The 26,352-nt window shown below is 44.2% G+C and overlaps 2 protein-coding genes across 8 annotated transcripts in view; both read left to right on the top strand.

Moving 5' to 3' along the window:
• The window catches only part of acss1 (acyl-CoA synthetase short chain family member 1), a 29,544-nt gene extending 8,716 nt beyond the window's left edge, over window positions 1-20,828 (top strand). For 2 of the 7 annotated variants that reach the window (XM_040138896.1, XM_040138895.1), the window contains exons 5-15: window positions 4,252-4,427; window positions 5,568-5,720; window positions 8,644-8,791; window positions 10,798-10,935; window positions 11,613-11,705; window positions 13,158-13,270; window positions 15,777-15,903; window positions 15,985-16,112; window positions 17,441-17,504; window positions 19,928-20,049; window positions 20,634-20,828. In XM_040138896.1, the coding sequence (XP_039994830.1) occupies window positions 4,252-4,427; window positions 5,568-5,720; window positions 8,644-8,791; window positions 10,798-10,935; window positions 11,613-11,705; window positions 13,158-13,270; window positions 15,777-15,903; window positions 15,985-16,112; window positions 17,441-17,504; window positions 19,928-20,049; window positions 20,634-20,828 (1,457 nt within the window). Of the gene's footprint in view, window positions 1-4,251; window positions 4,428-5,567; window positions 5,721-8,643; window positions 8,792-10,797; window positions 10,936-11,612; window positions 11,706-13,157; window positions 13,271-15,776; window positions 15,904-15,984; window positions 16,113-17,440; window positions 17,740-19,927; window positions 20,140-20,346; window positions 20,523-20,633 lie in introns of those variants that run through there. The other 5 variants (XR_005708356.1, XM_040138898.1, XM_040138897.1 and 2 more) reach the window with 5 other exon arrangements.
• A 1,399-nt stretch (window positions 20,829-22,227) lies between these two features.
• On the top strand, window positions 22,228-24,888 carry LOC120796652 (zinc finger protein OZF-like). Its single transcript, XM_040139688.1, has 3 exons — window positions 22,228-22,503; window positions 23,236-23,373; window positions 23,719-24,888. Exons 1-3 carry the CDS (start codon window positions 22,396-22,398, stop codon window positions 24,886-24,888), a joined length of 1,416 nt encoding a protein of 471 aa, XP_039995622.1. The 5' UTR covers window positions 22,228-22,395.
• Window positions 24,889-26,352: the final 1,464 nt, after the last annotated feature.

Here is a 26,352-nt window from a genome sequence, read left to right as displayed (position 1 = left end):
AGAGCTTTCCTCAGGGTTAGTGAGTATGTTACTGAGAGACTTTGGACTTTTGACTTTTAAACACTTGACTACAGTCCAGCTCTGAACATCAAAAATCCCTTTCTGGTCAAAGCAGCTGCCCTTTGAACTTGGATAAGACTTTACATAGAAAGTCAGAAGTTTCTGTGAAACTACTTTCAGTCTGACTGCAGCGAGTTTCATTCGTCAGCTGCAGCACCATGAAGGTCAAACCGGTTTTCCGTCCACCTGTGAGGGGAGGAGCTGTTTGCTTTAGTCATGTTTGACCTTTGTTATGTTCTTTCTTTATGTTCCTTCACCTTAATATAGTATTATACTGTACTCTGATAGGAACTGAACCTTTAGAAGTAGCAGAATCAGTACTTTGCTCAGAGTACCAAAGATATACAGTGCAGACATCAGAGTGAAGTGCAGCTCTCAGTAGAGTTTAACCAGCCTATGGATCAGTGGAGGTCAGAAACACTGCTCAAGGACGTCTGTGTTTTGGAAACAGTCACTGCCTCAGAAAAACCCAAACATGACATTTATTACAGCTGGCTGAGCATCAGGAGAAGAAGAGCATTATGGGAGTGTAGCTAAGTTTATATGCAGGAGTAAGTGAGAGAACCAGACTTACATAAAAGGATCAGTCTGGAGATATTCAACATTTTTCCAATTTGCAGATCCAAACCAACGAGGACTGTCTCCCACTAACATGTACTGTCTGTAATATCTCCTCTGGACCAAGCTCACATTGGTTCATTAGTAGTAAACTGTGTACTCAGTTATCTATACTTCATTTTAACGCTTTTGTTCAGCCTTTAGCTTTTTATGTTATCATTGAGCTATTAATGTAGCCGTTTTATTACCAAAATTCATAGCTTTTAGCTTTGGCCATCATCCATCCATCCATGTTTTTCAGCTGGTGTGGTCATTACAATCATATGAATAACAGGATATATTCTATGTCAGCCTGACACACAGTTGGGTCCATGAGTATCTGGACAGTGACCCAGTTTTCGTAACAGGATCTCAGAGTTCCACATCAGCTTTCCTCACTCCCTCTGCAGTGGACGGACCCGCAAACAAACCCCCCCCCTCCCGCTTCTCAACCAGCAGCTGTCTCAGCTCCGCTACTCTTGAATTTAATATCACTTGCACATCAAACAGGTTAGAAATGAGCACCAATCCAATGTCTTACATTTGTTTAGTTGATCTAGCGTAAGATTTCTTGGAAAACTGTCCAAATCAAACACAAGAAGAAATATGCAACAAACATAGGCCAAAATAATTACCGAACTTAACCAACAACACATGAGGAATAAATGGACGAGCCCCTAGACAATCTATAACATTGTCAACCAGGAAAAAGGCAAAGTGAAGCCAGCATCTGCCAGGTGCCATTTTAAAGTAACACTCAAGAACAGAAAGGCCAGATTAGACTTTGACATCATCTTTCAAACATGGTGGAGGCAGTGTTATGGTCTGGGCCTGTATGGCTGCCAATGGAACTGGGTCACCGGTGTTTATTGATGAAGTGGCTGCTGATAGAAGTAGCAGGATGAATTCTGAAGCGTATAGTTCTAAACTATCTGCTCAGATTCAGACAAATGCTGCAAAACTGACTGGACGCTTCTTCACAGTACAAGATCAATTATGACCCACAACATACTGCAAAAGCAACACAAGAGCTTCTCAAGCCAAAGAAATTGAATATTCTTCGATGGCCAAGTCAGTCACCTGACCTCAAGTCAAAAGAACATGATCTTCACTTACTGAAGACAAACCTCAGGGCAGAAAGACCCACAAACAAGAAGCAACTGAAGGCGGCTGCAGTAAAGGCCTGGCAGAGCATCTCAAGGGAGGAAACTCAGCATTTGGTGACGTCCAGGGGTTCCAGATTTCAGGCAGTCATTGACTGCAAAGGATTTTCATCCAAGTAATAAATATAATCTGTATATTTGTAATTAGGTTGGATTGTCCAATTACTTTTGAGCCCCTGAAAATGAGGGACTATGTATAAAAATGGCTCTAGTTCCTAAAGGGTTAATGTGATATTTTTGTTAAACCCCTCGAATTAAAGCTGAAAGTCTACACTTTAAACACATCTTGATAGTTTTGTTTCAAATCCATTGTGTTGGTGTACAAACGCAAAATTACAAAAATTGTGTCACTGTCCAAATACGTATGTAAATCTGGATGAATTTCTGAATTTGATGCACAGACCAAGGAAACTTGTTCTTCAGTCTGTAGCCAAGAAGTCGAGTAATTCAGTTCAACTAAGTTTAACTTCAGTTTAACTAATCTGTATACACATACAAACTCAACAAAACATTAAGTCTGAGGGAAATTTTGCGAACAGATGTGTCCCAACAGGATTGAAACTTTCTGTGAGTTCAGGAGGTTTATTTAGGAATAAAGTCAGCAATTCTCATTTTATCACCAAACTCTGTGGCCGTTTAAAGGTTTACAACGGGTGTAAAGAAGTCAAAGGTTCATCAGGCCCCTTAAAGCACCCACAGACAGTTCAGGAGAGGAAAGTGACGTTACAGTGCTGTTGCTGATACAGTCCGTTTGATTATCTGTCCTCACAGCGCTACTGTCTGGCTTTATTCGAGCTGATAGAGACACAGTCAGCTCCTGTTTCTCACTGTTCGATGGTCAAGAAAGAACAGAACATGTAGGTCAGAAAGGGCCTTCTCATTTCACAGGGTTCGGGAGAGAACAGAAAATGTCCTGAAAGTTTTATCCGAGATGACTGTGGCCGTGTTGCCTCTGTGCCCGTGATGTTGAACTCTTGGACTGTTGCTGAAGAAAATGGCGTCTCTATGCCTTTTCCAGGTCAAACACACCACTACTCTGACTCTAAGTCAGTGGCTGAATGTAACTAAGTACATTTACTCAAGTACAACTTTCAGGTACTTCCACTGGATACACTGTTGTTTGACACATTTTTGGAAATCTGGAGATGGTTTATAACGTTTTTGGAGAGTAAGTCATTTATAATTTTATAGTTGGTTTCCTGTGCAGTAGAAGGGTGGAAAATAATCACCACAATATTGTGACAGCTTCTGTATGGACCTTTTCAGTCTTCAGAAATAGTTTGTTCCGAATATAACAGACACTCCACATGTGTCTGAAACATTAGTGAAAAACTCGTAGGAAACGGTGTCCATGCAGGATTTAAACAGTGTTACTGATCTGATACACAGGATCGTGAACAGAGACTTTGACCACAGAGTCGGACAAACGAATCATTAAACCGCCTTAAACACGCAGCAAAGTGTGAGCTGTCTGACATCATAACCGGTTTTTATTCCTGCAGTTTATCTGTAAACCACCCACGGCGTCATAAAAACCGCAGCTATTTATCCCCTCTGATCAGACAGGCAGGTGTCTTTCTCCAGATAACGGACATGATTCGCTCATCACTTTCCTGATTCAAGCAGGCTCGGGCACTAAAGCAAGTTTTCATGTTGATCTCATACTGAACCTCCACCTGCACGTGCATCTCACGGTGGACTACGCTGGAAAATCAGTGGAAAGTAAAACGTTTCTGACATTGTGTGATGTGAGATATACTGTAGAGTAGCGCAGTGTTGTTACAGATTGTAAACGACTGACCGTTCAGTGAATAAAACGTCAGAAAATAGTGAAAAATGTTCATAATTATTCCCTGAAGCCTCAGTGAACATATTCTAATGCCTTGTTGTGTCTGAGCAACAGTCAGAGACAGGAAGATGTTGAGTTCAGAAGCTGGAACCAGAGACTTTCTGGAATATTTTCTTAAAATTACTTCAACAATTAATCAATTATCAAAATACTCGGCAATTAATTTCCTGTCTGTCAACTAATCAGCCGCAACCTCTAGAGTCCTGGTTGGTTTCTGGGTGTTTGAGCAAATAATGACACTGACATGGACAGTGGGGGCCTCCCGAGGGGCCCCTCAGGAGGGGAATCTGAGAACAGAAGATGCTTCAGCCCGTTCATTGAGTTTTCTTAGTCTGACCCTCTCTGGTTACGCAAAGCTGCTCATGTGTGCTGAAGCTTCACATTTCCAGTGGAAACATGTTTGCCACTAGTATCAGTGACCAGTAGAGGCCGTCGAACCTCCCAAAATAACTGACAACTGGCAGCTACGGCGCTCTGATGCCTGAAGAAGACAAATCCCTCGAGACGAGGTTTTAAAGGTCACAATGAATGATCAAATAAATGACCGAGTATGAGCTAATGAGAAGTGTGTTGTGTTTACAGCTCAGTGTAAAGCAGTGGTTACCTGTAATCAAGGTGTGAGAGGCGGCCGACTCATCGACCTTAAATCCACAGTGGATGCTGCAGTGAAGCGCTGTCCCACTGTCCAACATGTGTTTGTCTCTCAGAGGACAGAACAACCTGCAGTGATGGGAGAGCTGGACATCCCCCTGGAGGAGGTGACACACCCCCTGATCAATACACCTGATCAATACCTGATACACGTTGGAGATTATTAATCAGACCAGTTTCAGACACTGTGTGTGTAGTAGTAGTAGGAGCAGTATGAGTTGTTTTAGCAGTAGCAGTAGTAGAAGCAGTAATAATAATAGTAATAACCACTTTATTTATAGAGCACTTTTCAAGTGATTCACGAAGGACAAATAAAATAAAATTGAGGAAAGCAGGAAAACAATCAAAAACACAATCACAGCCAGCAAATAAGATAACACTTAAAACAGTTAAAGTAATGGTAAAAGAATGGGTAAAGGTAACAGATAAAATATAAGAGAGAGTCCATACGGTCAAAGTAGGTTTTGAGAGATAATTTAAAAGCAGACAGTGAGTTTTCTAGTCTAAGTTCCTCAGGTAAACTGTTCCAGTGGGTTGGAACAGCTCGGTGCCATGCAGGGCCTTAAAAGTCTAAATCGGACAGGCAGCAAGTGAATGGAAGAAAAAATACGCGAGATATGATCATGCTTTCATGATTTGGTTAAAGGTCTGGCAGGTGCAATTTGGATACTTTGAAGCCATGCAATCATGTTTAGGCCAGGGCATGTAAACACTGCATTACAGTAATCCCAGCCAAGGTCGTTCAAATAAATAAAGGATCTAATTCTAGATACATTTCTCAAGTGGAAGGAGCACGACTGATCTAGCCTTTTAACATGGGAGTCAAGAGTCAAGCTCTGGTCTAAAATAACTCCAAGGTTTTTAACAGTGGGTACCACATGTCAAGCTAGAGATCCAACAGCAGGCTGAACTTGGCCATGGGTGAGCTCGGAGCCTATAATAAGGATTTCTGTTTTGGAGAAGTTAAGTTGAAGAAAATGTACTGCCCTCCAATCCTTAACCGCAGCTACGCAGTTAAGGATTGGTGTCTTTGCAGGACAAATACAGCGGCGTATCATTTGCGTAGCAGTGAAATGAAATATCCTGCTGTTTAATCATTTGGACCAGAGGGAGTAAATAGTAGCAGCAGTAGCAGTAGCAGTAGTAGTAGCAGTAGCAGTAGCAGTAGTAGCAGTAGCAGTAGTAGCAGTAGCAGTAGCAGTAGTAGTAGTAGCAGTAGCAGTACAGTAACATGCTGTATTCTGCAGGTGATGTCCCATCAGTCCTCAGTCTGTCCTGCGGAGCCTCTGGACAGTGAGGACTTCCTTTTTCTTCTCTACACATCAGGCAGTACGGGGAAACCTAAAGGCATCGTTCACACACAGGCTGGATACCTGCTGTACACCTCTATGACACACCAGGTACACACACACACACACACACACACACACACACACACACACACACACACACACACACACACACACACACACACACCTTTGTCTTTCTATACTTGTGAGGATTTACATAATACATTCTCAAGCCCCCCAAACTCTACCCTTAACCATCCAGCCCTGGAGCCAGAAAAAAAATTGTTCAACAGGTATCTGTCAACAGGCTCTTTTTTTATCTCACGTTCAGATCATTAAAACCATTGATGGACAATAATGGAAATACTGTCGATATTTCCATTGCATTTGAACAATATTGGAAAACTTGAATTCAAGAATTCGTTTAATTTTTGCGAGAGGCTGCTGCATTATTGTCACAATCTTTCAGAATTAATTTGGTGTTTTTTCAACGGGATGAAACCAGAGCACAAAGTGCAGCCAATAAAACCACAGCATCACAGTTACGCTCAGTTCCATTTTTATGAAAAAAATCTTCCCAATGCTCTCGCAACACAGTGAATCACGTCTCACAGCATCATGACGTTGTATCAGCCAAACAATGTGAGTCATGGAGAAATGGAGATAAATACACTGACAGCACAGAGTTTGCACTCACACAGCAGTTACAGATGTGGTTTCCTCACTTCTGACAGACGGGACATGTGGTAGATGAAATACTGAAAATGTATTTATCTTGAAGTGAAAGTTCCAGTTTGAATGAAACTCGGTCACCACTTCACCGTTAAACACCAGAGCCGGTGTTTCAATGAGGGAGTAAAGACAAAAGAGAGCAGTTACCCAACAGGCCAAACAAAAACACTGCTGTTTGTCCTCAGAGCGAGGACGAGGAGGACGAGGAGGACGAGGAGGAGGACGCAGCCCTGCGGCCAAATCTGCCGCAGAAAGCTTTAAATTAGCTTTTTCTGATTGGCAAGCAGAAACATCTGCTTTCTCTGCGTGTGTTTGTGTGCAGGGATTGACAGACGCCGACATGTGGATGATGATAATTGACTAAAAACATAAACTATAATAACCCCCCACCCCACCCCCCCCTACCCCCCCATCACTGCCAAATATTTATCAGTGCTAATTTCCAAAGCCGCTTAGCGGCTCAGTGTTCGGGGGGCTTGGCTCGCTGTTTGTTTGGATGAAACAACGGCACAAAGCTGCTTTATCTGAGAAAGACAAGGGCTGCTGGGTCCACGCCAGGGCGAGAGACACTAAGACACACTGAGAGAGAGAGAGAGCGGCTGAGAGGTGGCGTTGCTAGGAACCTCACTCTGGCTTTTCAGCCATTTTGTCTCTGATCAAAACAACTCCAGATTCTTTCCACACTGTGAGAAGACCATCTACCTCAGACACTACTCGCTCCTAATGACATTGAATTAACCTTTTCTTTCCTGCACATAAACTTTATTTAGTTGAGATTGAGATCTGTTTTTCAAGAGAGCTCAAAAGAGCGAGGAAGAACAGTGACAAGGGTCAAAAAACATCAGATAATAAAGCTTTAAAATCGCAGAGGGGAAGGAGTAAATCAAGCCTGACGCCAGTTTACAGGTCATTTAAAAGGTGCAGAAAAAGTGAGACTAGTTCTGCCAGGATTAGTGTGAACATCTGGATTATCTCAGGTTACATAGTGACTGGATCACATAGTTAAGATAAGATAAGTTGTACCTCATTGTCCCCGCAGGGAAATTTGTCTCACGACCTATAACATAATACAAGATAGGTACAGAATTACCTCCTGTGGACAACACAGAACAGACACAGACACAGGGAGTATTTCTAAAAGAACGCGAGGACCTGCCTCAGTAAAGTGGCAAAGTACATCAAACAGAATTACAACAATAAAAAGATGAAAATCAGGTGAGCAAAGGAGGCGAATCGTGTCCATAAAGGAGATATGGAAATTAAGTAAAGCAAGTTATTGCGCTCGCTGTCAGTCAGCATTACGCAACCTTATGTTTAAAACAAACGACTGAGCAAAAGACACAGGCTCTTTGTTCAACAGTCCTATGGAGGGAGGGACAGAGGAGCTAATGATGTCTAAGGATTTCACAATTTAAATGAGAGAGGAGACGTGAGGTCGTTTTAACAGCGGAGCTTTGTAGATACATGTTCTGAGATGTCAGTGAAGACGTCGACCCAGCCCCGTGCTACAGAGAGCACTGATGCGCTGTGATAAGCGGGGTTTAACTGCCAAGTAACGACGGGGCCGCCCGACAGTTTTATCTCCGTGAGCCAGCGCAGACATTAAAGTTACCTAAGAAACAGTTTCAGGGCTTGGGACGAAAAACCAGGCAAACAGCCTTCAGCTCTACACAGAAAGCCCTGAGAAAGAGTCTGAACCTTCAACCACCGTCTGCAGTAAAGCCAGACTCTGCCCATCTAATAGTTCTCCTGGAACACTCAGACAACACACCGTGGCAGTTATTTACCATAGATTCTCTGGTGATCAGGAACATACCGAAGAATAAACGATAAAAAGAAATAATTAGATTGAAAAAATACAAAGTAAATGTACACGAAAGTTTGCGAACATTACAGTGAAAACTAAATCATTTATAGTAATACTAGTTTATTTATAGAGCACTTTTCAAGCAAGAAGCACAGAGTACTTCAGAGTTAAGAAAATAAGAGACACTGACAGGACACAAGCAGCATTTAAAACAACTGCATTAGGTGAAAAGAAAGTATGTCTGTGCTGCTGTAGGCATTAGGGAAACACATGGTTGAACCCAAATAAAAGTTCTAAAAAATGTCTGGAAACTGAAACCATCTCAACAATTATACGTTCTGTCTCGCATTGATATAAACCGAGGCTTCTGGGAAATGTGGTTTAGCAGTGGCAAGAGAAACAGTCTGTTGTCATTTGAGTGACTGAGTAACACTAACCTGAAGCAGAGCAACTTTAACCCCAGTTGTGTCCTGTCGTGTGTCGTGTTTATTTCAGTACGTGTTCGATTACCGGGACGGTGACGTGTTCGGCTGTGTGGCGGACGTCGGCTGGATAACGGGACACAGTTACGTAGTCTACGGGCCGCTGTGCAACGGCGCCACCACCGTCCTGTTTGAGAGCACACCGGTTTACCCAGACCCAGGTAAGATCAACAGCTGGAGAGAAGTTCCAGGCCAACAGATGTTTCCCGTATTCAGTGTTGGTGACTGACAGTCCTATGTCTGGAGATATACAAGAAGAACCCGGAGAGAAGACACCTACGACTCCCAGGATGCAGTTCACTAATCAACAGCCAATCGCAGAGCTTCATGCTCTGTTGCATGCTCCAGCCTGTTTAATTCACCACACATTTGAATTTCATTTTGCTTAAAAAACGCGTGATGGGATATGTATCCGTCCCAAGTTTACACAAAGTCAGCTTCCAAGGCATTCTGGGTAAAAGAGCAGAGCGAGAGCACTTGAGGGCATTTGGACGTTATCTGTCTAGACAGGGGACGGGCTGTCTGTCTCTGGCGTCCTACTCCGTGGAGACGACTGAACCGCTCCCTGGTCCACCCGCCGGAGCTGCCTCTGCACTGTTTGGGGGGCTGGCGTGTGTCTACGCTGCCCGACCAAGACAACTTTTTACGCTTCAGCTTTTCATTACACGCACCTGAATCAAATAAAGACGGTTAACAAAACCTGCACCCACCGTAACTTCTAAATCCTGAACTCACCACGGAGAGCTGACACTCAAAACACTGTGACGTCACTGTGGATCACAGCTGTGCGTCTTTAAAAGCAGCTGTTGCACAGTGTTTTGGAAAAAGTTAGTGTCGTTGAACAGTCAGTGACGGCCAGCGCCGGAATGCTGCAAACCCCACCCCGATAGTGACCAGGCCACTGGAAAGTCACTGTTCCTCAGGGAAAATTCCTGTGCTGGAAAACCAAAGATGCAGATGTAGAAGTTCAGGCCCCGTAGTCAGACCCTGTAATTTATGTTTGACGCCTACAACCATAAATACCCACAGACCAGGTTCTCTGCTCTGCACAGACAGAAGAACTGGCCTTAAAATACTCCTGGTTTTACTCATTGAGGACCAGTCTGGTCTCTCTTCAGAACTGGGTTTTGGATGACATCCCTAGTCTGCAGTCCCGCTAACGTGATAAAATTCCCTTCGCTCTTCTCCTGTCAGGTGTCAGCGAGGGTAAGCGTCCTGAGGTGTGACGCTGTCAGACCCGTTCGCAGAGTAAGTTTCCTGGCGTCTCTCCAGGCTTCAGTTACTCATTAATGTTGTGGATGTTGGTTTATCGCCTGACGCGGTTGATCCCACCGCTATTGTTTTATGGTCGTGTTTCCTCTCGGCTCCGATTGGCCGGCTGCCACTAGCAGCTCTGACCTTACAGACGTCTCCGCGAGGTGATGTGACCTTTTGTCGCTGTGATGTGGCCCTAACCTTCGCCCTGTTTACTTTACCGAGGGTCCGGGAAGAAGCTGTGGGGAAACCGCGTCCTGACACTTAAGAGTCTGACACTGTTCGCCTTTTATTTCTTGTCGGTAGTTAATGTGTCAGAGGGAGGGGCCACAGGTGAGTCACAGGTGAGCAGTGAATGTTACTGCAGAGTGTCCCAGTCCCAGGTCCGGAGCCTGTGGAGTCCAGCAGGCATCATGGGGAAAAATGTTCTCAAATGACTTAACTCGTGCTCTCAAAATAGATGATTGAGCTCTTGAATGAGATAAATCAGGCGTCGCTCCTTCTTGTGAATGTCGTCTGTTACCACCTTCATCACGTCCGGGTTGTGAGTCTGATCTAAACGAGCTGCTCGGGCTGTTGTGTTACCTTTGACGTCCTAAACATACGTTTGGTAAAAATGAACGGTAGTTACGATCAGTTCATGTCTGTGCATGAAAGGTCAATGGTACAAATGACGACATTAATGTTGCAAAGTGACCTGACAGGAAGGCAGATCAGAAGGCGGCAGAAAGTATCTGACCGACTGTGTAGCGACACAAATTAAGAAAGGTTCTTTTTTGCAGAAGCTTACTGGCCCCCCAGCGAGCCGCCACAGTGCTCTCGTTGAAACGAAGGAGGGAGCCGCGTTTCTTCTGGTTAAAACCCAGTTAAAACCTTTTTCCATTTAGAATAGAAACTATGTGTTGTCCTTCAGGCAGGTACTGGGAGACGGTTGAGCGTCTGAGGATCTCTCAGTTTTACGGAGCGCCGACAGCTCTGCGTCTGCTGCTGAAGTACGACGAGAGCTGGGTGAAGAAGTACGACCGCTCGTCTCTGAGGACGCTGGGATCAGGTCAGACACACACCCGATGGTATACATGAGTTTAAATTAAGCTCACTGTAATGTTCACTGACGTGGGAGATTCTAGGCAGGTACTGAAAAACTGATGATTCTGAGCAACTTTTAAAATAAAGGAAAGAAATACTTTTTAAAATCCAAAACTGCAGCTGACCGACGCCTTTGTCTTTCATACAAACACTTACGACAGGCCTGTAACACTGTGTGAGTGTGTGTGTCGTCATTTGTGTGTGACTTTATAGGTTTTCAACTTTCGTTCAAGCTGAAAATGTCTGGCCTGAAAACGGTCCGGGTAAAATTCTGTGTGCAGTTAATCTCAGTTCAGTTATTTACACAACCTGGATCTCAATAATAGAAAAGTTTCCTCAAAGAGACACAAATGACCCCGTATCTGTTGATATGACTTTCATATCATAATGTTGACTCAGTGTCTTCTAATCTTAAATCTTAAATCTTCATATTGAATCCATTCAAATAAAGTTTGTGTAAGGTTTGTGCGTAAAAGTCAAGAAAATATGAGCTTTTACCTTTTTCAACCACAAAAAAGTTTTTTGTTTCATTTAAAACCATGTAAAGAGTGTGTGTGTGTGTGTGTGTGTGTGTGTGTGTGTGTGTGTGTGTGTGTGTGTGTGTGTGTGTGTGTGTGTGTGTGTGTGCGCCTGTGTGTGCAGTGGGAGAGCCCATTAACCAGGAGGCCTGGCACTGGTTCCACAGCGTGGTTGGAGATGGACGGTGTCCTTTAGTGGACACCTGGTGGCAGACAGGTGAGACATACCATTGTTCACATGTAAACTTCAGGGACCGTGCTGGTCCTCATGAATCTACATCGTCCGCAGTTAAATGACAACAGCGACCGTGTGTTAAAATCCAGCAGGTTGATCAAACCGCGGCCTGATCGTTATGTTCGCGGCTTTTTAGGTCGGATGGTGACCTAATGATCAGGCTGTAAGTCCGTCTGATTCTCTCCTTACTGAGGCTTTAACCCTAATTTGAACCAATAGCAGCAGAACATCTGCAGCCCTGCAGAAAATGAATGAAGATCAAATCCTCAACACACTCCCACCCCTAACACAACCCCCCCAGGACAAGACGGTCGAGGATCACTGACAGCGCTGTGTGTGACCTAATTCCTCGACAATCACCACCAGAGTACAGTGTGTGTGTGTTGTTTTTAAATCAGACGTTAAACTCTCTGCCAGCTGCTTCTTTCTGTTAAAAGGAGAGAAAAAAATCCCCAATAAATTAAGAAATTAAAGGAAATTAAAGCTGCACTCAGAGGAAACATCTGACGCCCTCTAGTGGCAGAGAGAGGAATCTTTGTTTTCACTCCGTTTATTTGATTTATAAAGAAATATCACTGCAAGTCACAGATTCGCAAGATAGAAACTTATATTTACATAACAAGAGACTCACACTGCTGATAAACAGCAGGTGGAGCTGATTCTCCAGTCGCTGCTCTTAAACCACCACAGAAGAAGAGGACGGTGAGACGAGGTCGTTAAATGCGGAGAAGATGATGGAAACCTGACGTTTCTGTTGGTTTCATGTGTTGACGTGAGGAAGGTTCCAGCCTCCTCACGGCTCCTCACTGACCTGATGGTTCCCTCTCTTCACGCTTCACGTCAGCGTTTATTCACTCAGCCTGTTTCATCCGTGGCTGCTGTTCCACCCAGCACAACAACAAACACTGTTTCACTTATTTCTGGTGCTTGCACTCAGATTTCTTAATGTTAAAATGAAATATGCAAATAAAAACACACTTAATGGGTCCTGGATTTCTGCAGTTTGCTGCACCAACTGTGACACATCGCAGTCAACACTCACATGCAAAAATAAAGTTTTTTCAATAAAACAGAATTTTAAAAAAACCCACCTGTCATCACCACCAGGCAGCTGACATTTGTCGGGCAGAGACGTCCGTCCGTCCAACACGGTGATTCAGAGATATCTGAAGAACCACCACTCAGAGTGCCAAGAACTTTTCTGATCTCCTTCCTGCTCCTCAGAGGATCAACCCTTTAGATTTTAACGACTGAGCGTCAGGACAAAGTTTAAACGTTTAGCTTCACCACGGTTCAAGCTCTAGGAGTACTTTAATACCAGGTTAGGTATTTATCATCAAATCCAACTGCACCCGAACACAACATGAAAGAGTGGAGCATTTTCTTTCCCAGTCTCAATCTAAAGTAGTAATTTCGTTCCTCCTCTCTCTGCAGAGACCGGAGGAATCTGCATCGCCCCTCGTCCTGCAGAAGAAGGAGCTCCTATTGTTCCAGCGATGGCCATGAGGCCGTTCTTTGGCATCCAGCCTGTTATCATGGGAGAGAAGGTGACCTGAAAACATGCTACACAACCACAAAACACTGTGCTAAACACAAAAAAAGTTAAGTCTTTGACGCTAACTGAGAAAATGACCCTGAGGCCTCTGGACACTAACTCATAGCCAGGAAACAACACTGCTGATCTGATGTTAAAAGGTCTGACTCCAAAAACGTCTAGAGTCGCTAACCCTAAATCCACCTTTTGGGATGGTACTATACTATCTATATCTACTATACTATCAACTGATCCTTGTCCCAGTCTGTAGTGTGGTTTGGAACAGAAGTTCTTTTTCTGGAGAAAATCCAGTAATTCTGTTCTCTAGACTGGTCCTGACCAAGAACCAGTTTGAGAGCCTCATCGTCGTCGCTTTGAGTCTCTTTGAGGTCGTTTTTGAGTCTTTCTGGTTGTTTTTTGACTCTGTGGTCGTTTTGCATCTCTTTTAGCTAATTCTCCCTCTGGTTGTGGTAGCGTTTCTCCTCGTCGTCGTCGCTTTGAGTCTCTTTGTGGTCGTTTTTTGAGTTTTTGTGGTTGTTTTGAGTCTCTTTGTGGTTGTTTTGCATCTCTTTGAATTAATTCTCCCTCTGGTTTTGGTAGTGTTTCTTCTCGTCGTTGTCGTTTTGAGTCTCTTTGAGGTCGTTTTTTGAGTCTTTGTGGCATTTTGCTTCCCCTTGTGGTTGTTTTGAGTCTCTTTGTAGTTGTTTTTTGACTCTTTGGTCGTTTGCATCTCTTTTAGTTAATTCTCCCTCTGGTTGTGGTAGCGTTTCTCCTCGTCGTCGTCGCTTTGAGTCTCTTTGTGGCTTTTTTGCGTCTCTCGGTCGTCATTTGATTGCTTTTCCCTAAGAAAGGTTAACAGTCACATTAAACAAAGGCTCGGCTCCCTTGGGGGCACTGGGCCTGTGCCTGGTCTTGGATACACAGCCAATACTCGTATGTAGAATCAGCTCATTGTTGGTTTGGCTCTGCACATAGGATAGGATTTGTTGACAACAGGAAAAATATAGAATATCGCCAGATTTATCTTTTAAGTAGGAGACACGACATGTGAATAACAAATTAAAAAACTGTAGCCAAAAGGAAAAGTGTGTCTATGACACGGACGGAAGTGTGTTTTGGAGATTCATTCAAAAGACGATCCTTTGAGCATCTATCGGGCCGAGCTCTCCTCCAATCAGCTTCGGAGCAGATGTCCCGTCAGTGCCTGCGTCTCATTAACCCCACTTGACCTATAGATGTAAGAGGTCGAACGAGCCTCGGAACGACACCCCTCTCTCTCTCTCCCAGTTTAATCTCTCAATTAAAACAAGACCAGCAGCATCTGTTTGCTTTGATTAACAGACTTTCAGACCCTGGTGGGACGATCGCCGCTCCTCCAAATTAATTATCCGCTAGTTTCCCCATTTCCCTCCCTCTGTTAAAGAGCTGTAATCTGCGGGCGTTCGAGGGTTTTCCATCATCACTGGTTACTGAGTGTAGATTAGATTAGATTAGGACTCCTTCAGTTTCACATCTCATCTTCAGAGGGGGTCGAGGTCACTTGCACTTTCACTGCAATCTTCTCCGAGTTAACACAAACTGCACTTGAACCGCTGATGAAGACCGTTTTTGCGTCTCATAAACAGTGGTCCAGGATTTAATTTGCACCACTTAACACTGACCCCATTCTCAGTGCAGTAGCGCAGAGTTAGTCCGAGGGGAACCGTGATGAAGGACATTGGAGAGATGGGATCAAAATGCTCGATAATTCTGAAGAAACGGGCCCTGCCATGTCAAACGACAACTGTCCCTGGCAGATTAAAGTCAACCGTACCCAGCGTGGTCAAAAATGTGTCCTGTCCTCTCCCTCTGCCTTCGTTCTTTCCGGTTTTCAAGAGGTGATTAAAAAAAAAAAAGTCCAAACTGTTTGTGCACCGACTCTCTGTCCAACCACAAAATTAAAAGTTGTAATTCGCCTGCTCAGGTTTTGAAGTACTTTGTGTTTCATTCCGTTGGTGGTTCCGAGCACCGGAAGGCAGCTCGGTGTTCAGAGTGAGCCAGAGCAGATGTGAGTCGCTGAGGCAGCTCTAGCGGGAGACCGTTATAAACTACAAGGGGCAGACTTCTCTTGTCGCTACTGTTTCATATAGTACGCATGGGCTGCATCACGTCGTTTGGAGGTGTAGTGAGCAGTGGGACAGTTTCAGGAAACCTCCGTAGTCACGCGCAAGCGTGACGCTCAGCGTCGTTTCCACGTCTTACCTTCAGATTCTGATCCAGACCCCACGTGTTTACCGTGTCAGACCAAACAGCTTCCGTTATGTGCACGAATGGCAGGAAGAGCGACGGGTAAATTCCGCCCTATCGGCATCCAGTGCCAGTTTGAGGTTCTGCACGGATCTCGAGACTGTATCCCCGCTGTAATTAGTCACTAAACCACAGTTGGACTGGGCTCCCTCCCGAGGGGGCCGCGTACTTAGTAGTGTCTGAACCGTTCTTCGCTGACCTGGACGTTGCGTGTCGTGTGGTGTGATTTTCAGGGCGAACCTCTGGCCGGTAACTCTGTGAGTGGAGCTCTGTGCATCAGCCAGCCGTGGCCTGGAATGGCCCGCAGCATTCATGGAGACCACCGGAGATTTGTGGAGGCTTATTTCAAACCGTATCCTGGTCAGTGGAAATAAAACACGCTGCGGTCATTCAGTCCGCGACCCCGGTCTGTGAGCTGACGTCGGTTCTTTCTTCTGTCAGGCCATTATTTCACCGGTGACGGAGCGTACCGGTCAGAGGACGGCTACTACCAGATAACCGGTCGGATGGACGATGTCATTAACGTCAGCGGTCATCGTCTCGGCACGGCAGAGATAGAGGACGCTCTGGTGAGTATACGCATTATCCTCACTCTACTCTCAATATCATCTATGTTTTGAGAAAATACTACAGAAAATCGAATTGCAAGAATTAGAGCTGGTATTTTGAAATCTCCTCGGTGACAACAGTTAATGTTCTCTCAGTATGTTTTGTTTTGTTTTTTTTAAAAAGGGAGGAAAAAAAAGTGAATCCTAGACAATGAGGCAGGGCAGTAATAGGGTTCGTAGATTTAAATTAGAAAAAATCTGATGAGATGAGGAGAAAACTGGGATTACATGACATGAGATTAAATGTGAGATGAGGAGAGAGATTAAGCTAAAAGACGGGAGGTGAGATTGGAGGAGACATCACAGAAGGCGACGTGAACCATCCTCTGAAAACAATGAAACCAGAACAATTAGGCAAGAAATGGTGTGAGATAAGTGGATGGGGTATGTGACGAAGAGAGATGAAACAGAAAGACGCGAGAGATTGTGATGAAATGGAGAAAGATGACGTATATGAGCTGATGAGATAAAATGTAAAGCGAGAGAGGATGCGAGAAAAGGTAAAAACACGAGAGATAAAATGAAGAGATTTCTTGAGATGCCGAGGGATGGCAGGTAGTGTGATCAGATACGATTCGAGGTGCAATGATGAAAGTGTGAGAGGATGCGAGGAACCTTAAGGAGATCCAGCTGAGATGGAAAAGATTGGGCGAATAAAAAAACGAGTGCAAGAGATGACGGCGAATGAGATTAGAGCATCTGAGATGATAATTTCAAATATGGCATGCGCTGATATGTACCGACATGAGATTACAGAGATTAGGATGAGATGAAATGAGATGAGATAATATGAGACACTGCCTGAAACGAGATGCGGCATGAGAGTAGCGGAAACGAGATATTGATTGAGATGAGTTAACAAGAGCCAATTAATCAAGATTAGGTGACCTAAAATGAGTTTAGATGTGAAGTGAGAAAAGATGAAAATCAATCATTTCAGATAAGAGCCAAAGACTAGTGAGATGATAAAACATGATGAGATGAAAGAAGAGAAAATAACGTTTAGTAAAACAAAAAAATCACTGCAACAGAAGTTGGAAATCAAGATAAAACAAAACAGGATTAAAGGATGTGATACGAGAAAAGATGACGTGAAACTATATGCAACTGACAGGTGAGGTGACGAGATACGACATTATATGAGATGAGGTCACAACATCAGTTTGTCCCTGTCAGGCCTCTTCGTGTATATTTGTAAATCTCTTTAGTGTTTCACCTGAAAACAATAAACAACAATAAGAATCCAATGTGAACGTTCGTTGTTGTGACAGTGGTGATTGTTTGTGCAGGATGAACATCCAGCTGTTCCAGAAACAGCTGTGATCGGAATCCCTCATGACATCAAAGGAGAAGGTGAGAGTTGAAACACAGGAAACGCACTGATCTGAACTCCCATCATGTAAAACATCCTCTTCACCATCAGACGGACTCCCTCCTCTCTGTGGGGCGGGTGTTTGCTCTTCGGCTCGACGGGAAGATGCGTCTACAACGTGGACTTCCTCTGTCGTTTCTAAAATCTCTCTCTCCGGCCGTTTCAAAATAAAAGTGTGAATGGGATTTGGTGATGAAGGCAACTGGGATTTTCTGGGTAACGAAGGAGAGAAGGGCGACAGTTCACGTTAAGGATACTCAGAGTTTCAGGACGTAATAACCGGTTTCTAACAGACTCTAAGTGTGATCAGATCCCGTTGTTGACGCCAGTTAAACCGTTTGTTAGAACCGATTCTCTCCGGTTGCCGGTGCCAGTTCGGTGTCTCGGTTTATCGTGGAGCAGAAATCACAGGACCAGAGGTTGAACAGGAGGACGAGGCCACTCCCGCAGGCGTGCTCGACCTCCGGCGCTCTGCTGCCGCCTGCTGGTCTGGCGGCGGACCTACTACCGGAACCGCTCCTCTGCTGTTTATCCATCCGACGCCTCACGATCCTTTAGGAACCCGCTGAGATCCGCGTTTCTGTCGCCGACGGTTAATGGCGAAGATCAGCGACCGGAACCGTCAAATTCCGTTTACGATAAAGTCTTCACGAGGAAACGATCGAACGCTCTGACTCCTGCTTAAGACTGATTCCCCCTCTCTCGTTCTTCCTCTTCACCTGTCTCCCCTTTCTCTTTCTTTCTTCCCTTTTTCTTTCTTCCCTTTTTCTTTCTTTCTTCCCTTTTTCTTTCTTTCTTTCTTTTTTCTTTCTTTCTTTCCTTTTTCTTTCTTTCTTCCCTTTTTCTTTCTTTCTCTTTCTTTCTTTCCTTTTTCTTTCTTTCTTCCCTTTCTCTTTCTTTCATTCTTTCTTTCTTCCCTTTCTCTTTCCTTCTTCCCTTTTTCTTTCTTTCTTTCCTTTTTCTTTCTTTCTTTCCTTTTTCTTTCTTTCTTTCTTTCCTTTTTCTTTCTTTCTTTCTTTTTTCTTTCTTTCTTTCTTTCCTTTCTTTCTTTCTTTCTTCCCTTTTTCTTTCTTTCTTCCCTTTCTCTTTCTTTCTTCTTTCTTTCTTCCCTTTTTCTTTCTTTCTTTCTTTCTTTCTTTTTCTTTCTTTCTTTCCTTTTTCTTTCTTTCTTCCCTTTTTCTTTCTTTCTTTCTTCCTTTTCTTTCTTCCTTTTTCTTTCTTTCTTCCCTTTTTCTTTCTTCCCTTTTTCTTTCTTCCCTTTTTCTTTCTTTCTTTCTTTTTCTTTCTTTCTTTCTTTCCTTTTTCTTTCTTTCTTCCCTTTTTCTTTCTTTCTTCCCTTTTTCTTTCTTTCTCTTTCTTTCTTTCCTTTTTCTTTCTTTCTTCCCTTTCTCTTTCTTTCATTCTTTCTTTCTTCCCTTTCTCTTTCCTTCTTCCCTTTTTCTTTCTTTCTTTCCTTTTTCTTTCTTTCTTTCCTTTTTCTTTCTTTCTTTCCTTTTTCTTTCTTTCTTCCCTTTTTCTTTCTTTCTTTCTTTTTTCTTTCTTTCTTTCTTTCCTTTTTCTTTCTTCCTTTTTCTTTCTTTCTTCCCTTTCTCTTTCTTTCTTTCTTTCTTTCTTCCCTTTTTCTTTCTTTCTTTCTTTCTTTTCTTTCTTTCTTTCTTTTTCTTTCTTTCTTCCCTTTTTCTTTCTTTCTTCCTTTTTCTTTCTTTCTTTCTTCCCTTTTTCTTTCTTTCTCTTTCTTTCTTTCCTTTTTCTTTCTTTCTTCCCTTTTTCTTTCTTCCCTGTTCCTTTCTTTCTTCCCTTTCTCTTTCCTTCTTCCCTTTTTCTTTCTTTCTTTCCTTTTTCTTTCTTTCTTCTTTTTCTTTCTTTCTCTTTCTTTCTTCCCTTTTTCTTTCTTTCTTCCCTTTTTCTTTCTTTCTTTCTTTTTTCTTTCTTTCTTTCTTTCCTTTTTCTTTCTTTCTTCCCTTTTTCTTTCTTTCTTCCCTTTCTCTTTCTTTCATTCTTTCTTTCTTCCCTTTTTCTTTCTTTCTTTCTTTTTTCCTTCTTTCTTTCTTTCTTCCCTTTTTCTTTCTTTCTTTCTTTTTTCTTTCTTTCTTTCTTTCTTTCTTTCCTCTTTCTTTCTTTCATTCTTTCTTCCCTTTCTCTTTCTTTCATCCCTTTTTCTTTCTCTTTCTTTCTTCCCTTTTTCTTTCTTTTCTTTCTTTCTTTCTTTCTTTCTTTCTTTCTTTCTTTCTTTCTTCCCTCTTCACCCCCCCCCCCCCAATGAAAATCCAACCTGCAGCACAAAGTGCAAAGTTACTGTCTGAGGCCGCTGTTAATGTGTTTCACATGTTTAATGTGTGTGTGTGTGTGTGTGTGTGTGTGTGTGTGTGTGTGTGTGTGTGTGTGTGTGCGCGCGTGGTCTCAGTGCCCTTTGCCTTCGTGGTCCTGAAGGACGACGTCGGTGACGACCCCCCCGCCGTCCTGCGGCAGCTCCGGGACCTCGTGGCCACCAAGATCGCCAGATACGCCGTCCCCGAACACTTCCTGGTGCGTCACAGCCCAACCAGCACTCAGAACACCCCAGAGCCGGATTAGCTAGACCAGGTTTCAGGTCCACGGACCAGGTTTATTCAACAGGTGTTACTTTTATATTTGAATATATACTTTATTTTTGTTTCAACATATTTGTTTTGTGTTTCTTTTATTCAATTCTGTCGGTAATAAGACATTAAGACAATATTTATTATTTAGTTCAAGTTATTTTATTTTTTATTTTCTGTAGATTTTGTATTTCGATGTATCTCAAATTTTTTTCTTTTTTTAAATGATTAAAACTATTATTAGCTGCTCTTTAAGAGGAAGAAGAACCGAGGAAATATCTGGTGAGTTTCAGCTCGACGCGTTTGAACCGACGGAAAAGCCTCGTTTATTCTAAACTCCAGGCGTTTGGTGTGAAAACGTTTTAACCGGTGAGAAAGAAAATATTCCGAGGAGGCGAGACGAGACTCGAGGGAAGTACAAGTACCTCCAACGCGTACTCCCGTGCAGTACTGGAGTAGATGTACTCAGTTACACCGAAGCGCGGGTAAGAGCCGTCAGCCAACCGGTAACTGTCGGTCTCCGTCTCTCAGGTGGTGAAGCGGTTACCGAAGACTCGCTCCGGCAAGATCATGAGGCGGATCCTGAGGAAGGTCGCCGCGGGGACCAGCGCCGACCTCGGCGACGTGTCGACTCTGGACGACCCGTCCGTCGTCGAGGAGATCATCGAGGCCCACGAGCTGTACAGGAAACGGAGGAGTCGGGAGGAGGGGGAGAAGAAGGAGTAGGGGGGGTAGGAGGGAGGGAGGGGGGGTCCTCAGGTACTCATCACATCATCCCGACCTGCTGAACCGCTGCTTAATGATCCATCCGACATAGACCAGGGTCCTGACAGCGGCTCCGCTGGGATCAGACGGGTCCAGAGTCCAACGGATGGATCGAGTTACATCCGGCCTCTTTCGTTGGATTTCACCTTCACATTTTTCCTCCTCGGCTTCACGGCAGCCTCCTCCTGGGGAAGCAAAACGAAATCCTTCGCTTCTGAGTTCGTCCTGATCTCACTTGCAAAATGTGCAGATAAATCCGAATTTTCTGAGATGAACTGAGCGTGAAGCCGGACGAGAAACTGCGAGATCAAGACAGAAGTTCCATTTAAAGTGGGTCAGAACTTTCTCTGAACTTTCTCCGGTTTTATACCAAGTCAAAGACATTGAAGCGGAAACTTCCTGTCACGGTCACAAAGGTTAGAAACTCGTCGCTGCAGTGCGTCAGTTCAGTGGGACACTGGCCTCGCTTAGACTCAACGTATGATAATTATGATCAGATCTAAATAAAGTCTGGATTCGGATTTTCGTCCATGTGGCTCTAACCCTCTTCAGATGCTTTTTATTTAACGGAAAAATACAAATATTCCGACCATATCAAGAGATTTGACAGATTTTAGTTTGAAGCTTAAATCATACAGTATGTTAAGAATGTAAGTTAATAAATGTATTTGTTAATTATTCATTCAATTAACCGACAATCAGATCAGACACGTTGTGTATCATTACTGATGTAAAGGTACAGAAATAAACATTTCTAACAAACCTGAATTCTGCTGTTTGTCTTATACACGACTGATTTACTCATAAATAAAGAATAGACACGATTAAAATCTTAGTCATCTAAATTGTATTATTATGTTTATCTGTTATGTTTAATGAGTTTGTATTTATATTTGATTTTGTTTTATATTCATAAAAAAACCTAATGAAATTTCACCTGAACCTTGTTGATTTGAAATGAATGTAAATCATTTTGAATTTTTTACTGTTAAAAAAAATCATTAATTCTAATTGTTTGCAATTTATGTTGATATTTTGATTGTGTTGAATTTATTCATTCCTAAAATAAGATAAGAATTTATATATATATATATATATATATAATATTATATCATTTATATAGATAGATATATTTAAAGTAAACTACAAGAGATGAGAAAATTATACAATTTTATTCGTTTATTTGTTTTTATTGTTTGATTAAATATTCAAAACTAAACATTATAAACTTTTATAGATGAATGAACTTTGTAGATTTTATCATCCTCGACAGCTTTTTTATTGTTTTATTTTTATTGTATTTATTTGTTGTTTATTATTGAGCCGTTGTGTTTTGGACCTCCGTCCAGCAGGGGGCGAAAGGCTGCCGTCTCTCCGCTGCTCCTGTCGTAAAAGCTGCCGTCAGTGAACAGGCAGAAACGACAACAACAGACCGGTTCTCTCTGCAGCCGGACTTCTTGTAGTTTTTTTTTTATTTTTATTTTTTTAATCTTGTTCTTCATTTCAATAAATTTTTTGTTTCAGTAAAATGTCGTCCTGGGTTCAGCAGCTGGTCTCCGTCGTCATGGAGGAATTCACGGTGACCGCGAAGACTGAAATCTGTCAGAGACTGAGACCTGGAAACTCTCAGACTCAGGTCAGTTATAGACCTAGGTCTGTTGCTCCCAGACCAGGCTCAGTTCCAGACCAGGCTCAGGTCAGTTACAGACCTAGGTCAGTTATAGACCAGGGTCAGTTAGTCCCAGACCAGGGTCAGTTAGTCCCAGACCAGGGTCAGTTAAAGACCAGGGTCAGTTATAGACCAGGGTCAGTTAGTCCCAGACCAGGGTCAGTTACTCCCAGACCAGGGTCAGTTACAGGCCTAGGTCAGTTATAGACCAGGGTCAGTTAGTCCCAGACCAGGGTCAGTTACTCCCAGACTCAGGTCAATTACAGACTCAGGTCAATTACAGACCTAGGTCATTTATAGATCTAAGTCAGTTATAGACCAGGGTCAGTTAGTCCCAGACCAGGGTCAGTTACTCCCAGACCAGGGTGAGTTACAGACCTAAGTCAGTTAGTCCCAAAATCAGGTCAGTTACAGATCTAGGTCAGTTACAGGCCTAGGTCAGTTATAGACCAGGGTCAGTTAGTCCCAGACCAGGGTGAGTTACAGACCTAAGTCAGTTAGTCCCAAAATCAGGTCAGTTACAGATCTAGGTCAATTATAGACCAGGGTCAGTTACTCCCAGACCAGGGTCAGTCGTGAGGAGGAGTCGGTCGTAATGCGCCCGGTTCTGTCTGGCGGCGATACACAGAGACACAAAGCGGGAGAACGTGGCTGGTTAATGAAAACTCAAAAATCCGGACTAACGTGTGTGTGGTGTAGGAGGAGCTGCTGGCCGTGGTGAGGAGGCTCTGCGAGGCTCTGCTGCAGGAGCTGAGGAGGCTGCTGGAGGAGAAGCGGGAGGAGAACCAGGATCTCAAAGGAAAGCAGGAGGACGGTAAAGACTCTAACATTCTCACTGTATCACTGTATGACTATACGCTGACAGGACTGCCCCTGCCTCTCTGCAGTCTGCAGTCCAGCCGACCGTCCCCCCCCCCCCCGTGCCACTCCGGACACGTGATGTGGATGCGTGCGTCCTGCGGCGGCTGCAGCCGGCGGCAGGCAGGCGGCCAGGCCCAGCAGCAGCAGCACTGCAGACGCAGCAGCTCCAGCAGCTCCAGACAGGCAGGTCCTGGGGTCCACAAGGCTTCTTCCCCTGTCCCTAGAAGGGGAAAGGGAAAGGCTTCTCGCCTCGCCAGAGAATCAGAGTCCATCAGCTAGCCCACCCGCAGGCCAGTGTTCCGGCCGTGTTCGCGGGTGCAGGTCCTGCGGACGCAAGCGCTTCCGCCTGCCGCGGGGCTCCCGCGGCTTCGCCCGCCTGGCGGGCCACACCGGCGGGCGCGCGCTGAGAGCGGCGACCGACTGACCTGTCCGGGGACAGACAGGAAGTTCAGCTGTGCAGAGTGCGGGAAGGAGTTCTCTAAACACAGTTACCTGTCCGCTCACCAGAGAGTCCACCTGAAGGACAAACCGTTTAAATGTCCCACCTGCGAGAAAGGATTCACCACGCGCCGCAGCGTCCACGTCCACCAGCTGACCGTCCACAGAGGGCTGAAGCCGTTCACCTGCGGCGTCTGCGGGAAGGCCTTCAGCCAGCAGAGCGGCCTCAGGGCTCACCTGAGGACGCACACGGGTGAGCGGCCGCACGCCTGCGAGCAGTGTGGGAACAGTTTCTCCAGCAGGAGCAGCCTGTCGGTCCACCGCCGCGTCCACACCGGCGAGAAGGCCTTTAGCTGCGACACCTGCGGGAAGAGATTCAGCGTGTCGGCCAACCTGTGCCGCCACCGCCTCGTCCACTCGGGCCGCCGGGCCTTCAGCTGCGACGTGTGCGGCCGCAGCTTCACTCAGGCCGGACACCTGAAGGTGCACCGCGCCGTGCACAGCGGAGAGTGGGCGTTCATATGCAACACCTGCGGGAAGGGCTTCCGGCAGCGCAGCGCGCTGCTGCTGCACGAGAGGAGCCACGCCGGCATCAAACCCTACAGCTGCGGCGAGTGCGGAAAACACTTCTCCTCGTCTACCTCGCTCAAACGCCACCAGCTGGCACACGGCGGGCAGAAAGCCCACACCTGCGACGCGTGCGGGAAGAGTTTCACCAGCGCCCGGGTCCTAAAGACGCACCTGCAGCTGCACGGCGGCAGCAAACCCTTCCCCTGCGACGTGTGCGGCCGCGGCTACAGCTCGCTGAGCTACCTGAAGACGCACCGACGCAGCCACTCGGAGGGGAAGCCGTTCGGCTGCGCTCAGTGTGAGAAAACCTTCTCCACGCAGGCCAGCGCCAACCTGCACCAGCGCACACACAGCGGAGAGAAGCCGTTCGTCTGCGAGGTCTGCGGGAAGAACTTCAGCGTGTCGCAAGAAAACCTGCAGCACAGCGGAGGGAGCTCTGAAGCAGAATCCGGGAGGAGCGCTTTGAAAAACGGTCACATTTGAACCTGCTTTTGGTCTCAAGTTACAGTTCCACTGTATCTCAGAGTATTTTGTTATAAAACCACCGACCGACTGTTGATACTGACAACGGAGGTGAAAGTGCAGCGGCTGTGAGGACGGAGGAGAGGAGTAGAAAGGAAAGTGTTGATACTGGACAACGGAGGTGGTGAGTGCACAGCGGACTGTTGATACTGACAGCGGAGGAGGCTGTGGCGTTGACTGGAGGGAGAGGAGCCAGAGAGAGAGAAGCAGGAATCTAGATGCAGATTTCTCCACTGTTTCGGTTGCTACACCCGAGTTCTCCACAGTCGGGATTTGGAAGAACAGAGCAGAGTGTTTTGTCAGTGGGCCCCCTGGTGGTTCAGAGCAGCGCTGCACTTTCATACTCTGAATGATTGTGTTTTAATAACTGTGAATTGAGATACAAATCTTTTTTATTTTATTTTAATTTAATTATTTCCATCTACTTTGTGTGTGTGTGTGTGTGTTCATCTCTCCCACTGACCGTGGGAACAGTTTTGTTTGCAGCGTCGCCGGTGTTGATCCTGGAAAAGCCGCTTTAGAAATGGACTGTGAATCATCTGAACATTTGTTTTTTCAGGCTTGTAAATGGAAAATTCAAAGTCTCTTTAAATCTCTGGAGAAGTGACGCGTTGTTGAAAATTCTCTTAGGTTTTGGTTTGAAGTTTTGATGAGTCCAGGACTGAGTGGAGCTGAAATAAAAGACAGTTTCAACCTGTTTCACGTGTTTGTCAGTGAATCGAGGGAACGAGTGAAGTCATCTGGGGGTCACGTTATCTACATTAGCAGATAAAATAAAGATATCATTTATCTGCTAACAATTATTTGAGGGAGAAGATGTTTTGTAATTCTTGATAAATATCCTATTCATTGTTGCTAACGGAAGTTTACAGTCCCTCAGTCTCTCTCTTTGGGCCAAATAAATGTTAATGACGTGTTTCAGTAGCTGTTCAGTCTTTGACTGCACCTTTTATTTAAAGATGAACATTTTTAGGTCAGTGTTCCCTTTCATGTTTATGTTCATATTATATTTTTTATCTATTTAATTTACTTTTTCTTTCTTGCTTTTTATTTTCTTTTGTTCTTTCTTTCTAATGTTTCAGTTTTATCATTTTACTTTTCCTTAATATTTTACTAATTTTTTCCTTTTATTTGGGTTTCCTTTTTGCTTTTATTTATTTATTGTTTTTATTACACGTTTATTTGTTCTTTTTTGATTTTTTTTATTCTTATTTTTGTTACTTTTTCCTTTTTTGTCTGTTTTTTCTGTTTCATTTGCATTTTTGAAAACTTGCAAATTGAATTCAAAAGTTTTAGTTTTTTGTTTTTTTTATTACAGTTCTGTTTTTTCTTCTTGGGGTTTTTACATTTCTTTTCTTTCTATTTTTTTCCGTTTTTATTTTTTAAACTCGTGAAACGACAAAAGATGATGACCGGCTGGTTGGT

Source organism: Xiphias gladius, chromosome 11, assembly GCF_016859285.1.
Source record: "Xiphias gladius isolate SHS-SW01 ecotype Sanya breed wild chromosome 11, ASM1685928v1, whole genome shotgun sequence".
NCBI classification, from domain to species: domain Eukaryota; kingdom Metazoa; phylum Chordata; class Actinopteri; order Istiophoriformes; family Xiphiidae; genus Xiphias; species Xiphias gladius.
The sequence above is the reverse complement of the archived record's forward strand: the minus strand, read 5'-3'. Positions and strand labels throughout refer to the sequence as shown.

Coding starts and splice junctions, on each gene's coding strand:
- LOC120796652 (XM_040139688.1), top strand. CDS start 22,396: ATGTCGTCCTGGGTTCAGCAGCTGGTCTCCGTCGTCATGGAGGAATTC. Junction 22,504..23,235: donor CTGGAAACTCTCAGACTCAG/GTCAGTTATAGA, acceptor TGTGTGGTGTAG/GAGGAGCTGCTGGCCGTGGT. Junction 23,374..23,718: donor AAGACTCTAACATTCTCACT/GTATCACTGTAT, acceptor TCGCGGGTGCAG/GTCCTGCGGACGCAAGCGCT.